At 48.6% G+C, this 14,435-nt stretch overlaps 1 protein-coding gene across 1 annotated transcript in view; it reads left to right on the forward strand.

Moving 5' to 3' along the window:
* The first annotated feature begins 1,973 nt into the window (after positions 1-1,973).
* ITFG1 (integrin alpha FG-GAP repeat containing 1) overlaps positions 1,974-14,435 on the forward strand; it is a 45,679-nt gene continuing 33,217 nt past the window's right edge. Inside the window, exons 1-5 of the mRNA XM_014447601.2 lie at positions 1,974-2,116; positions 3,017-3,162; positions 4,180-4,237; positions 5,550-5,624; positions 13,082-13,176. Of these exons, the coding sequence (XP_014303087.1) occupies positions 3,075-3,162; positions 4,180-4,237; positions 5,550-5,624; positions 13,082-13,176 (316 nt within the window). The 5' untranslated portion in view covers positions 1,974-2,116; positions 3,017-3,074. The remainder of the gene's footprint in view (positions 2,117-3,016; positions 3,163-4,179; positions 4,238-5,549; positions 5,625-13,081; positions 13,177-14,435) is intronic.

The raw sequence follows: 14,435 nt of genomic DNA on the forward strand, positions 1-14,435 counted from the left end.
CCTCCTGCTTCCTCCCCTGGGAACCGGGCAGGTGCATCCTGACATCTCTTCCCAGTGGACCTCATTCGCCCGCCCCACCTTTCTCGGGAGCTACTGGGCCCTCCCAGCCCCTAAACTCCACAACTCTCAGGAGCATTTTGCATGGAAGCGGGGTGGGGGGCGGGGGGAGTCGGGGGGTGTCCACCTGCCAGTTCACCCCCCTGTGCGGGGCCAGCTCGGCCAGGGGTGAGCCTGGGCAGGGGGGTGGGGGGGGGCCTGAAGGGTTAGACAAGAGGATAAAGCCGGGGCTGGGTGGGACGCTGCCCTCTGATTAGAGAGACGGCGCCACGGTCTGCAAGCCGCGTCTGTATTTTATAGTCAGATTCCGCCAGGGCGTGGTCAAGATGTTTACCGTGTTCTCCAGGGTTTGGAATCTGCTCAATGACATGCACCTGGTCAAGCTTTGTTTACTTGCCGCACCTCCCGCAGCCCATATCACTCAGCCACGTGGGCCCACAGGTTCGGAGCATAAGGTCAAGCTCACAGCCATAGCCTTTGGCTACAATTGTGCTGGGACTTGCACGTGGCAAAGCCACGAGAGGATCGGTGGTGCCCTCGCGTCAGTTAGTCCGAGGCTTGAACCTGTCCAAACGCTGTAGCCCTGTGGTTCTCAACCTTCTCTAGCCCTTTAAATACAGTTCCTCATGTTGTGACCCAACCATAACATTATTTTCGTTGCTACTTCATAACTGTAATGTTGTTACTGTTATGAATCGTCATGTAAATATCTGATATGCAGGATGGTCTTAGGCGACCCCTGTGAAAGGGTCGTTCGACCGCCAAAGGGGTCGAGACCCACAGGTTGAGAACCGCTGCTGTTGCCACTCTCCACGCCCCCTCCCGAGCCATCGGGCCTGCTGTGTGCGGCTGCCCCATCCTTGCTGGGATCAGTCTCCTAGTCTTCCATATCACTGCTTTCTTTGCCAACCCGGGGTTCTTGGGAGTTCCTTGCTCTCACCATCACTGGGCAAACCTTTTTGTAAATCTCGAGGCTGACCGTGGGCCTTACGGGGCCGGGGCATTCTCGAGGACCCACAGAACCAGGTACTGTTTAAGGTCAAGGCCAGGAAGACAGGAGTGAAGGGTTTATACCGAGCCTGACGGACGGGATTCCCGCCCAGATTTCTTGGGGCCCTTGCCAGGCCCGGGACCTCCTGCGGACCCGGATACTTTCCCTGCCTTTGTAGGGCCCCACATGTTGCAGAAAGGGTGCTACTCCCACACCTGTAGCTACTCCACTCAAACTGGGCACAGTCTCATCTTACGACGTTCAAGGAGGCTTGGGTCTGGTTCTGTAACGTCCGTTCAGTGGATGCTCATTGAGTTCCACGGTTGCCTCCACCTGGGAGCCACAAGAGGAGGGTCTGGGAGGACTCGGCTGGTTCTGCTTCAATACGTAGCCGTGTTCTTATTAGAGCCCCGCTGCGGGAGTCCCGTGTCCTTCCTGTGACACGTGCGATGGGCTCAGCAGCCTTAATGAGGGGCCCCGTTGTTAGGTTTGGGGGAGACAGGGCTGACATATACACTGAGTGGCCAGATTATTATGACCACCTGACATTTGTAGGCAAATTATCTATAATTTCGTGCCGAAGTTGCTAGAGGGCCAGACCATTATAAATAGGGAAGCAGGTTGTTTACCACGACGGTAGAAGTGATTTTTTTCTGAAGAAATGGGTAAACAACTCGATTTAACAGCCTTAGAATGTGGGAGATATATATATAGTAGTTACGAGGCACGTTATTTAAGGCGACCGGTCCGACTTCTGGCAGAAGTCCTTCCCGGCTACGTTTCCCATGTCCGTCCTCCTTTGAGCCTTGGGTCGGTGATGTACCGCTAGGGATCTCCGTCCCATCAGACTCGGGGACTAACCTCGAAAGGGCAGGTGAACTAGAGCCGAACAAAAGTTTTCTTGTTGAGAAAAGTGCCCGGAAGGTTCCTGTAAACACTGGTTGGAAGTCTGACCAGGGAGCCTTATTCTAACACCCTGTGTTCGCTTCTTTTAGGAAATGATCTAATCGTCTTTCTGGCAGACCAGAGCGCACCCTATTTTAAACCCAGAGTGAAGGTTTCCTTGAAGTAAGTACAGATGTATTTGTTTCTGTGAAACGGGCATCAGTGTCATAAGGGATGGCCAGCAGTTGGTTGGATTGTCTTTGAATTCAATGGCACCCAACTGTGGCGTTGACACAGAACCACTGGTTAGGAGGTATGAGTCGGAAGTCATTTGTTTGGAAAAATAATGAATGTAGCAAAGGTTACAAATGATTTACTTAGAAAATAGATAAAAGTTGGTGAGTCCAGGTCTGTTCCTGCAGTCACCTGTCACTACCTTGCTCTCTAATCTGCTTTCCCAAATGTGTTGGGATTGCCTGTCCCTCCTCTTGAGTGTCCCGGGAGCAGCTCACTCACAGGCTTATCAGGTCAACCGTGTTTGGGAGGTGGGAGGTGGGAGGGAGTAGGTGGGAGGTGGGAGGGAGGAGGTGGGAGGGGGAGGTGAGAGGTGGGAGGTGGGGGGAAGGAATCCTTTGCACTGAGGAAAAGATCAGTGACCTCTGTTCTCATTTTCTCTTTCTTTTTTAAAAATATATCTTTATTGATTTCAGAGAAGAAAGGAGCGGGAGAGAGAGATAGAAACATCAGTGATTGGAGAGAATCATTGATCAGCTGCCTCCTGCATACCCCACACAAGGGATCGAGCCCACAACCCGGGCCTGTGCCCTGACCGGGAATCGAATCAGTGGCCTCTTGGTTCTTGCCTCGATGCTCAACCCCTGAGCCACACGGGCTGGGCATGGTCTTGTTTCTTAAAACCACTCTGCATTCATCCTGAATTCTTCTGTAGACCAAGGGGCCTGCGTCCATGAGGGATGATAAGATACTGAGAAGAGAATGAAATGAACCCGTTCTGGGAAATTGTAGCTTTGGCATTGGGAGTGTCCGCTGTGGGACAACTGTAAGATGTCCTTTCTCTCGCAGGAATCACAGCGCACTGATCACAGGTGTGGTGCCGGGGGATTACGACGGAGACTCGCAGATGGACGTCCTGCTGACGTATCTCCCCAAAAATCATGTCGACGGTGGATTAAGCGCTGTCATCTTCTGGGGGAAAAATCAAACATTAGGTGAATTTGTCTTAGGAGTTTCTACTACTTACCATTGGATAGGAAAGGGTATTCTGATGTAGCAAACATTTTGTTCTGAAGTCAGAGTTTTTTTTAAATTGCAGTTCTTGAGTGTCAGTAATTGTGTAAAAAAAAAAGTCCATTTTCTGATTTTTCATTCTCAACCTCGACCTGTTCTGAGGTCAGTTCCAGAAAACAATTCAGTCTGGATAGCTTAAGAAGAGAGATTTATTAGAGGCTTTTGATGGCTGAAGAGCACACCGTAGGCTGAACTTTCTGGAACAACCCCCAAAGCCTGCAGGGAAGCGACTGCCTCTTCACCATCAGAAAGTGGCCATTGCACAGCACCTGCCAGGACGCCCCTGTGCCGCCCGCTGTGATTCTCCCTGCAAACTGGGTGCCCTGCACCTGCCTCTGGGGACTCACAGTTCAGTGATCAGACCCTCCTGCTGTGCGTCCCCGCACGCCTGCCTTCTGGCACTCCCCGTGCACCCAGTGGGCAAGCCTCACGCTTACCTCCGAGTCTCGGTGCCAGGCTGGCTGAGAAAGGCTCCCCAGGGAGGCACTGCCAGGGCGGAGCAGGGTTGAGAGTCAGACCATGTCCCCCCAGACCTCCAGCCTTACCTGAAGCCAGTTCCTCGTAGCGAAGCGGACAGCTTTGTTCCTGGAGGGGCGCAGTCGTGTTTTCTGTCACATGGGGATGTAGACGGGACTCTCCTGCTTCAGACTCAGCCTGTCAGCACGGACCTGGAGGAGGAGGCCCGTGTGGTGGGTCGAGGGAAGTGCAAGTGGAAGTTGGTGTCAGGCCGGTCTTCACTGTGGCGTGAACTCGCCCAGTGGTTTGTCTTTACAAACTGGCTGTCGGTTTGAGTTCTGTTTATAGTGTCTCCGTAATGGTAACAGTTGGAATTCGTTAGATATGAATCTTGAAAATAATTGAAAGACTATCTTTTTCCTACGGGTGGATATAAAAGCTAATCCAAAGGGCCTGTATTTATGTGTTTGCTTTCTTTACAGATCCTAATAACATGACCATGCTCAACAGGACTTTTCAAGATGAACCTTTGATTATGGAGTAAGTATGCGTTTGCTTCCCTTTGAGTCGTTTTAAACTTACAAACATAAAATAAAATTTTTCACAGGAAAAACTACTTTGCTGCCCGGCCAGTGTGGCTCAGCAGTTGAGCATTGACCTATGAACCAGGAGGTCACGGTTCAATTCCCTGTCAGGGAACATGCCCGGGTTGTGGGCTCGATCCCCAGTGGGGGGGCGTGCAGGAAGCAGCCGATCCATAATTCTCTCTCCCTCTTCTTCTCTGAAATCAATAAAAATATATATTTTTTAAAAACTACTTTGCTAAGTAGTATTGACACTAAATTCATTCTCCCTTTAAAGCCGATAGGGCCCGGGCTCTCAGTGATGTATTTATTTGCCATGATGGAGGAAAGAGGAAAATGAAATTCGCTATTTTTGAAAGAAGAGGGGATTTGTGTTTTCTTTCTGTTTCAGTAGTTTTGATTGTGTCTGTTACGGACCCATGGTGATTCCAGCCATGTCATTAATCAGGGAATTAAGAGAACTGCTTTGGGTAAAACTGTTACTTCATGGATGGATATCCAGAGTACAGGGTTTCCTCCTGCGTTTTACACGGGTTTTTATATTTAGGAGAAACTTCTGTCCTTTTTTACAGCTCTTCCTGGATGTTCTCACTTATTTCCTCAATACAGACTCATACAGGGATAAAATTAGTACGGATTTCAGGGATTTCAGGAATGCGGTGGAGATCATTTGGGGGACAAGCAGCACATGGCCACTCTGTCCTTTCCTAGTTATTAAAGTCACAGTCATGATATCAATAGGTCAGTGGCCCTCAGAGCTCTGTAAACCCATGGACTGATCTCCTTACGGCACTCAGCTTGGTTTCTTCCATTGCTGCATGTTTTCATTGTTACCGCAACATGCAGCGGCCCCTTTGGACTTGGATACCAGCCGGTTATTTCTCCTAAGTCCATCGACTGAACAGGTTGGGTCAGGTTCTGCAGTAAGTGGCGTCTCCGTGTCCCTCGGGGATGGACGCGGTCAGGCAGAGGTGGCGGCAGCCCCAGGGTCTAGAGCACAGGTTTCGTCCTGCTCACCCCGCACCCCTGTGTGCAGCCGGACCCTGAGACATGTGCTCTCCTCGTGGCCACGGCAGGAGGGCCGGAGCGTCTGGTGACCACAGCCAAACCGTTTGCCTGGAGGTGGCCCTGGCCCTTCTGCTGACCTTCCTGGACCACAGCAGATGCTGTGAGCATCCTGATGTCTCCCACCCCTCCCGGGGGTCCTTTTCCTTCTAAAGCCACGGTGGAGAATTGGATAACATCGCTGCCTCGTGTTTTCTTTTCAGCTTCAATGGTGATTTAATTCCTGATGTGTTTGGCGTCACGCATGAAGCCAGCCAGCCACAGATTCTGTTAGGAGGGTGAGTAAACGACATGCTTATTACCGTGTAATTCGGTGTAGGTGTCAGCCCTACGGGGACTGTGTCAGTGTGAGCCGATTGCATTAGCCACTGGAAACCTTTGGTGGGAAAGACGCGGAAAGGGCGTCTGGTCCGCGTGAGCGCTCCCAGGCCGTCCGGTTGGGGCTGCAAGTGCGCTCTGTGGAGAGCAGCCGCATCTCCCCCGCCTTCTGGACACTGGAGACCCAGGCCCCGGGCCCGTGTGGAGGCTGGGTCATTGGATGGAGCCTGATTCTCCGCCTCAGCGCCCAGGCTTAGGGATGCACTGCCTTCCTTTTCCTTGTATTTGTTCAGTGAGCAATGACTGCTGTCAGAGTCAACATCCCTCCCTCGCCCTGGGGCCCTTCCGTGTACACTTTCTCCTTGACCAGTGGTGTGCGAGGACTCTTCCCGTCCCAGCAGCTGTTCTCGGGAGAAACCATCTGGAGCCTTGCAATTCTAAGATCGTTTTTTTTTTAAATATATTTTTATTGATTTCAGAGAGGAAGGGAGAGGGACAGAGAGATAGAAACATCAATGATGAGATTCATGGATCAGCTGCCTCCTGCACGCCCCACAGTGGGGATCAAGCCCGCAACTTGGGCCTGTGCCCTGACCGGGAATCAAACCATGACCTCCTGGTTCACAGGTCAGTGCTCAACCACTGAGCCACGCCGGCCGGGCCAGTTCTAAGATCTTCATTACAGTTCCTCTAGGCTTAAAATAGAGCTGTCCTAACACAGAATTCATGACCAGGCACTTTTCACTAGCCTGTTCCACTTGGCTACTTTCTTTTGTATCTGATAACAAAACCGCTAAGAGGGATTTTGCAAATGAAGCCACATTTTCGTTCCTGAGGACAGAGTACAGTATTTACTCTTGCCTTCCCAGCACACAGACACTTCCCTGGACCCATCATCTGCCCAGGGGCTTGGACATCAATGGCGGCTCCTTCTGTGCTTTGGAGAAGTCGCGTATTTTTGTGGTTAGGTTTTGAGATGTGATTCACAGGCACGCAGATGAGTCGGTTGTTAAAATTCAAGGTGAAGAGAAGCTCTCACACTTCCTGTCACTGTTTCCAAAGGTTTGCAGTAAAGAACGTGGGTGTCTTGCTGCTGTTCACAGTGACCTTTGACTTGCTGTGAATCCTGAACCAGAGACTTGTTTACCCCCCAAGCTGTGAAAAGCGCCTGGAAGAGAACCCTGGTTAACAGGCCAGTGGAGGGAGGTCCTGCTTTGGCTTTGCCAGCATCTGCGTGTGTGTGGGGTTGTGGGACCTGCCTTGGTGGCCAGGAGCCTTATATGTGTGGGGTTGTGGGACCTGCCTTCGTGGCCAGGAGCTGTGGCGGGAGGGGGGGGGCGGTTGGGGGCTGCACGGGCCACTCCTGCCACAGCGAGGCCTGCGAGTTTGCCTCGCGGGCTGGGACTGCGCAGGAACCTGTCTAGTATCTTCATGAACTTTCTCCTGGGTCTACAGGAAACCTACCTAGAATATCATGTGACAGTCGCATAGCTTATTTCCTTGTGAATTCTATATTAGATTTTGCTTCTCTGATGATTCATGAAAAACTATGGCTTTTAGAACTGGTTCTGGCCCTGGCTGGTTCACTGAATGGTCAGAGCAGGGTCCACAGGCCAAAGGGCTGCGGGTCCGTTCCCTGTCAAGGGCACGTACTTCGGTGGCAGGTTTGATCCCCGCCCTAGTCGGGGGTTGCGGGGGAGGCAACCAGTCCTGTTTCTCTCTCTTTCTCTCCCCCTCCTACCTCCCTTCACTCTCTCTAGAAATTAGTCAGGGGAGAGGGGGTATCCTCAGGTGAGGATTAAAAAAAACTTAATAATTGTCAATCCCTCCTGCTGGTGTCATTATTTTAACATTGGCTGCTTTGGGTAGTCTGCCCTACACTCTGTAGTCTGTCCTTGGCTCGGCAGTTTTTATGATATTCCTTGAGATGCATATTCGCACATTTATGTGAACTGGAGAAATGAGGTCAGACTCCTTCAGACAGAAATAACTTTCTTTTGGAGGCTGGTGAGACAGTGAGGCCTGGCTCTGCGGATTGGATTATACGGCAGACGTTTCCCCTACACTGAACCCGCAGCTACGCCAGCAGCTCTGCAGCTCCCTTTTTGCTTTTAATATGGAAAACCTGAAACGTATGCGCAGCGGGAGAGGACAGAGCCATGAATTTGTGCATAACGCACTGGTCATCCAGCTGTCGTCATCAACGCCTGACCAGTCTTAGCTCATTCACTTCTAGCTCCCTCCCCAGATGTGTAATCTGTGGCGAGCTGGCATGGCCATGGCATACTCAGCCCCAGGGGCCTTATGTGCCGCCAGCTCAGCCTGGTTCAGTGACCCTGAGAGGGGACGGTGAAAGGATTAGAAAAGACAGACAAGAGAAGAAAGCTGGGTCTCGGTGGGACGCTGCCCTCTCGGATGGAGAGAGACAGCGCCAGCGCCCACAAGCCGTGTCTTTATTTTATAGCAGATGCCACGAGGCAAAGTAAGGGCGTGATCAAGATGTTTACAACGTTCTCGTGGATTTCAGTCCCACTCAATTACATGCACCTGAACTCTATCACACAGGCACATGGGGCCACGTGTTCGGACCACAGATTCAAGCTCACAACTACAGCTGTTGGCTATAATTGTGCTGGGAGGGCCCTGCCCTCCAAGCCGGGACTTGCACGTGGCCACGAGAGGACTGTGCCTTCTCATCAGTCCAAGGCTTGAACCTGTCCAAACACTGTAGCTGCTCTCCACAGTAATCTATACACGTTTGAGTATATAGCTCTAAAAAATAAGGATTTTAAAAAATACATAATTACAGTATATCAGACCTAACAAAATAAGAATAATTTCTTAGTATTATATTCCCAGGGAGATTTTAATAGGACATATGAACAGGATTTCTTAGCACCTAGTCTGTGAGGGCGAAGAGTGGGTGTAGACTGCTGATCCTGTCTCGCTCTAGCGGTGCCATAGGACACAGGAGCCAATCCATGATAAAGCTCCACTCGGCTCCTACAAATACCCATTTCCCGTACAATTTCACCTTTGGCTTAGTACGTGATCAAGCTGTATAAAGTGTGTTCTTATCAGTTGTACTCGTAGTTAAAATAACCTCAGGGTTTTTTAAACACTTGGATACATAAACAAAACCACTTAGATACCAATTTTAATTGACATACCAACTTGTAGACCTGCATTTCTTCAGAGACATAGGATCGAGTGATCGCTAAGAAGATCTCAGATATAGAAACTTTTCCATCATGGTGAAGTTCTGTAAGGAAGTGGGATGGAGGCACAACGTCAAGGATAGAGGGAACGGTTGCGTTAAAGAGGAGCGTGTCATGTTTGTGTGTGGATGGCGGTCCCCGTAGCAACTCAGCATGGTAGTTATATTCCACTGGATGCATTTTTAAGAGTAACTGTTTTATTTTAAAATCTCAACAATTCTAATAGATTTGAAGATTTCCTATTTCGCAGCTATCTAGGCTGATGAAAATATTTAGGTTACATTTCTTAGAAATGAATTTAAATCTGTGGTCAAGGGCACACAGATTTTCAAAATTCTTTTAGAGTCTGTCTGAGCAGAAATGTGTGAGGGCCGGTGGGCTAAAGAACGAGGCTGCCATGGCTGGTGTGGCTTAGTGGATAGAGCATCAGCCCCTGGACTGAAGGGTCTCGGGTTCGATTCCGGTCAAGGGCACGTACCTCGGTTGCAGGCTCAAACCCCAGCCCTGGTCAGTATGTGTGGGAGGCAACCAATTGATGTGCCTCTTTCACATCAATGTTCCTCTCTCTCTCTCCACCCTCCCAGCTCTCTCTTAAAATCAATGAAAAATATCCTCAGGTGAGGATATTTAAAAAAAAAAAAAACGAGGCAGCTTGGAGAAGCAGGCTAGAGTCTAAGCTAGACCCATCTTTATGCCAGACTCATCGCCTAGTCGGTGCCCTCACTGGGCTCCCTTGAACAATGATAACTCGGCACAGGCTGATGGGGGAAAGTGGGTGGACTAGCAGTCACTTCAAAGAGCAGTTACCATAGGCAACCAAAAGCTGTGGTTGACATTAATTACATTTAAATGGATTCTTTGATAAATGCTGTTCTTTGAGATTAAGGGTGACGAGGCCCACAAATCAGAACACCTTGACATGAGTATGCTTCCCGTGGGGGGGAAAGCTAATAATTGGAATTTTCTACAGAGGTCAAGAAATGTCAACCAATACACTCAACCTGGCTCAGAACTGCCCACTTTCATCGCTGCTGTTTCTTCCTTTGTAATCAGAATAGCTTGTACTTGCGACCTTGGCCTTCCAATGGAGTTGAGCACGGATGAGATTATAGCTTATGTGAGCACAGTTGCTTGAAAACTATGGTGTCTGCTCTTATTACTGAAAAACTATGAGTACAAAGAGCCGCATTGAAGGTAGAAGGAAAAATGAATTCTATTTTGAACTATAACATTTTAAACCATTTGATTCTGATAAACAGCTGTATCTGTATTCCATTCTCAACCATGAACATGCAGCACGCCGTGGTACACAGCAGCGTGGTGCAAGGGCCCTGCATACATGTGAGGGTCAGGTAACCGCCTGTAGGAGGTGTCCATGTGACACAGCAGAGGACAGGCAGCGCATATCCACGGTAACACTGCGATGACCTGCAGGATTCATGTGGAATGTTCAGGGAGCAAGATCACAGCTAATGTTCGTGAGGAGTTTCCAACTCAGGCGTCTGAGGGGCCCAGGAGGAAGCGAAGGGATGAAGCCGCTGCCTGCGGGCGCTCGCCAGGGGTTGTCAGGCCTGCTGATGTTCCCAGGGAAGCTGGAAATCCAGGTTTTCAGGTGAAACCTGACTTTTTACTTAAGCTTTAGCAGTGAATTCAAAACTTTTAAAACAACGGAAGGCTCAGATAAAACATCTTTCTACTGGATATGGCCCATCCCCTCTTTATTGCTCTTTATCACTATTCTCAATTCTTCATTTGAAATGCACATTTTTGTCAAATAGTTCCTAGGAAAAATATCACCGGTTATTTGAAGTTTTCCAAAATTCTAGTTGTAGCTTACTTTAAAGCAGACCTGTAGAAAATTCTATAGGCAATGAGATCAATAACTGTGCTGATAGTAATTAATCACAGACCCATGATTAACCTCATTAAGCTCAACTTCATAAAAGCCTGTTTTTAACTCAGTTTGGCCTATAATTACAAATTTGTTGGAAACACCAGGAAGCGCTTCTGAAATGACTTTGGGTTAAACTTGTCATAGAATCTCTAGCCTGAGTCTGATTATTTTGTTAGTAATTAAAAATACCTGAACGCTTAGAGTTTAAAGGACCGATGAATGCATGGCCTACCTTAAAAAGAAGTGAACCAGCCAGTATTCAATTGAACTTAATTGAAGTTATCTTAAGCATTTCTAACCGTGTGTAGTCTGAAAGAACACAGCATGAATGCCTGGCATTGAATTACCTTACAACAAATGCTAAATACAGTTTCTCAATTTATAAAATTCATCATAACCTTATATCATGGAGTTTTGGTTAAAATAATAAAATTAGGGTGTACGGGTAGTGCTGGGTTTTGTTTTTCCTGCCATGTTCAGCTTACAGCCGAAGCCTGACGTGTGCTAAAAAGAGTATACGGAGGTCATTGGGAAGAAGTTACTCTGCAGAAAAACCCCTCCTGATGAATGCGTATTCTTTCTCCCAGGCACCACTGCCAAGCACAGATTAGCAATTGTTCCTCTCCACTCTCCAAACACATCAAAACTGAATTCACAAGCAAACCTTGTTTGCTGCACAGCCAGTTGGATGCTGTGTGGACAATTAAGTTGGACTTAATGAGCCTTAAATTGCTCTTCAGAGATGACGTGTCTGTACTTCCATAAGGGGCTGGACATAATGGGGGGGAGCAAATTCTAACTAGAAGCAGAGAGTGGGAGGTGCTACTGAAGCCTCTGACTCGGGGCGCCAGCACCTGGGCAGGTCCTGGTGAGGCATCGCAGGCATAAAGCTAAGGGTCAGGGTGCCTGGAGGGGCTCACCCCTCAAAGAGAAGGTTCCTCCAGTGGCTGCAACACAAACCACAGCGCTGTTAGTGGAGAACGTGTTATAGGGAGAGGTCGGAGGAGAGCAAGGCCTTTTGCAGGAGGCTGATTTGTGTGGGGCCTTGCGGACGGGAATGCCTGCCAATGAACTGGGGGGGATGCTTTCACGTAAGCATGCTCACCCCTCAGTTCTGCGGGTAGATGCCTCGTGTGGAAAGGCAGGGCCCTGTGTGAGTCTGTGTCTGAGCTTTGAGGGATGCCGACCTGTTTCCCACAGGCGCTGGACCACTTCATACGCCTGGCTTTTGATGGTGCCATCCCCGGCCTGGGAGTGGTTGCTCACTGGTTTTGGTGTGCATTTCCTCACTGACGGATGATGTTAAGCATTTTTTGTTGGCTGGGCAGCCATTTGTATGTCTTCTTAGGAGAAATGGCTAGGCCGGGGCCGTTTTTAAATTAGGTTGTTTGTCTTTCTGATGTTGAGCTGTAAGAGTTGTTGATGTAGTCTGGGTACCAGAGCCTTATCAGAGATGAGATGTCTTACGATGTACAAAAGTTTTTAATTTTGATTAATCCAGTTCATCTATTTTTTCTTTTATTGCTTGTTATTTTGGTGTCATGCCTAAGAATCCATTTCCAAATCTAAGGTCATGAAGATTTATCACTGCTTTTTTAAGAGTTTTCTAGTTTTAGCTCTTGGATCCATTTTGAGTTAATTTTTGTTATATGGTTTGAGGTAGAGTCTAAATTCTTCTGCATGGCTCAAACTTTGAAATTAATATTCATACAAGATAACCATTACTACAGTCTAGGAAAAAATATTTAATCATTTTTTCTTGTATTTAAAAAAAGATGTATAAATATAAGAGCTAAAACTATAAAACTCTCAGAAGAAAGCATAGCAGTAAAACTTCATGACCTTGGATTTGGAAATGAATTCTTATATATGACACCAAAAGGACAAGCAAAAAAGAAAAACTAGACATTGGCAAGTCATACATTGGATGAAGATCTAGTATTCAGTCTTTATAAAGAACTCTTACAACTCAAACATAAAGCAGTAAATAAGCCAATTTTCAAACAGGCAACGGCTTTGAATAGACACTTCTCCAAAGAAGATATACAAATGGCCAGCGAGCACAGGATAGTTATAATAAAACAAATGGACAGTAATAAGTGTTGACAAAGAAATGCAGATATTGGAACCCTCCTACATTGCTAGCGAGAATGTCAGATGGGGAAGCTTGGGTTATGTGAAACAGCTAAATAAAGGAAATAAAAATTTTTACACGTCTGCATGCACCGATTGTTTGTTTGTTTGTTTGTTTTAAAACAATGCTCATTTGATGTTTGACTTAAGAAAATCTTGGTGTTGTTTTTAGGAATTTATCCTGGCACCCTGCATTGACCACTAAAAGTAAAATGCGAATTCCACATTCTCACGCATTCATCGACCTGACTGGAGATTTCACAGCAGGTGAGCTGCACGTCCGTGTAAACGCCCTCTTTCGAACGGCCAAAGCGTTGTGAGGCCGTATTTCCTATGTTCCTAGCAAACACTTTCTAATCGGATGTTTAAATGCTTAACGAATGTGAGGAGGTCGGTGACATGGCTGCGTGGGGGGAGCAGGGCTGCGATGAGCAGGTACTGTTGTTTGCGTGCGGGCCGCATCGACATGTAGCTTTCCCACACGGAGCGTGTCAGGGTCACATGCAAAGCTTAGGACTGTGGCTGTGGGGACTTTATCTGAGCAGATGTAGACAATAATGGAGACTTTTTTTTTAAGAATTCTGTCCATTTTTCTGAAAAATACAAATTAAACCATTTCCACCCCTAAGATCTCATAAGGCTATCTTACAAATCCCTTCTAAATGCATTCGGTTTGAACCAATTCAAATTCTGTCGTAAATAATAGCTGATCGTTATCGGGAAGATGGAGCGGGCTGTGAGCTCCAGCTGCAGTGTTTCTGCTGTTCCTCTCGGTTCTCGACAAGGACGGGGCACCGGGGAGACAGAGGGCCGGGGATGCTGCTTGTGAGCAGCCTGCACCTTCTCTGACCCTCACACGTGTTTATTCCTGAGCACGTCTGGCGGCAGCATCCCCCTCTCCTGTTTCATAACTGCTAGCACCTGTTATCCGTACCTGCGCTTAACCTTCCTCACCCGCGCTCCCCGACAGCCCAGAAAGCATTGCGTCCGGTCGTCACTGTGCTTCCTGACGCTGAGAGCACGTGCGCTGAAAGCAGGTGAACTGAGGCCGCGTGACCCCCGGCAGAGCCTGCCCGCCTCACCTCAGGGCTCACGAGGCTGCCTCAGCCCTTGAAAACGTCAGGAAAGGCCGCTGACTCGCCAGCGGGTGAAAACGTGGGTGCCGTGGGAGCCGAAACGCTTTCCTCGCCGAGACCGAGCCTCGCCGCAGCAGCAGCAGCAGGTGCGCTGAGAAGGGCCTGCCCTGCTGCGCGAGGCGGAGCGAGCCCCGCAGAGCTGCTGGCCCATGGGGGCAGGACCTGGTCTGACGGAAAGTGTCTACTGAGGTGTCTCAGCGCGTTTTTCTTAAAGAAGGAAAGTAAAACGTGGGCCTCTGTGAAAATTCACTTAAAGGTGTCGCTCCCCTTACCCTTCCCTCGTTCTCGCTGCATTTATTCTCTATTAATAGCGGGTGCCAGTTAACCCTGCACCCGGGAGCACCTCCTGCCCTGCTGAGCAGCCGGTCAGGAGCCTGCACACCTGATCTG

This window comes from Myotis lucifugus, unplaced genomic scaffold (genome assembly GCF_000147115.1).
Source record: "Myotis lucifugus unplaced genomic scaffold, Myoluc2.0 scaffold_686, whole genome shotgun sequence".
NCBI lineage: Eukaryota > Metazoa > Chordata > Mammalia > Chiroptera > Vespertilionidae > Myotis > Myotis lucifugus.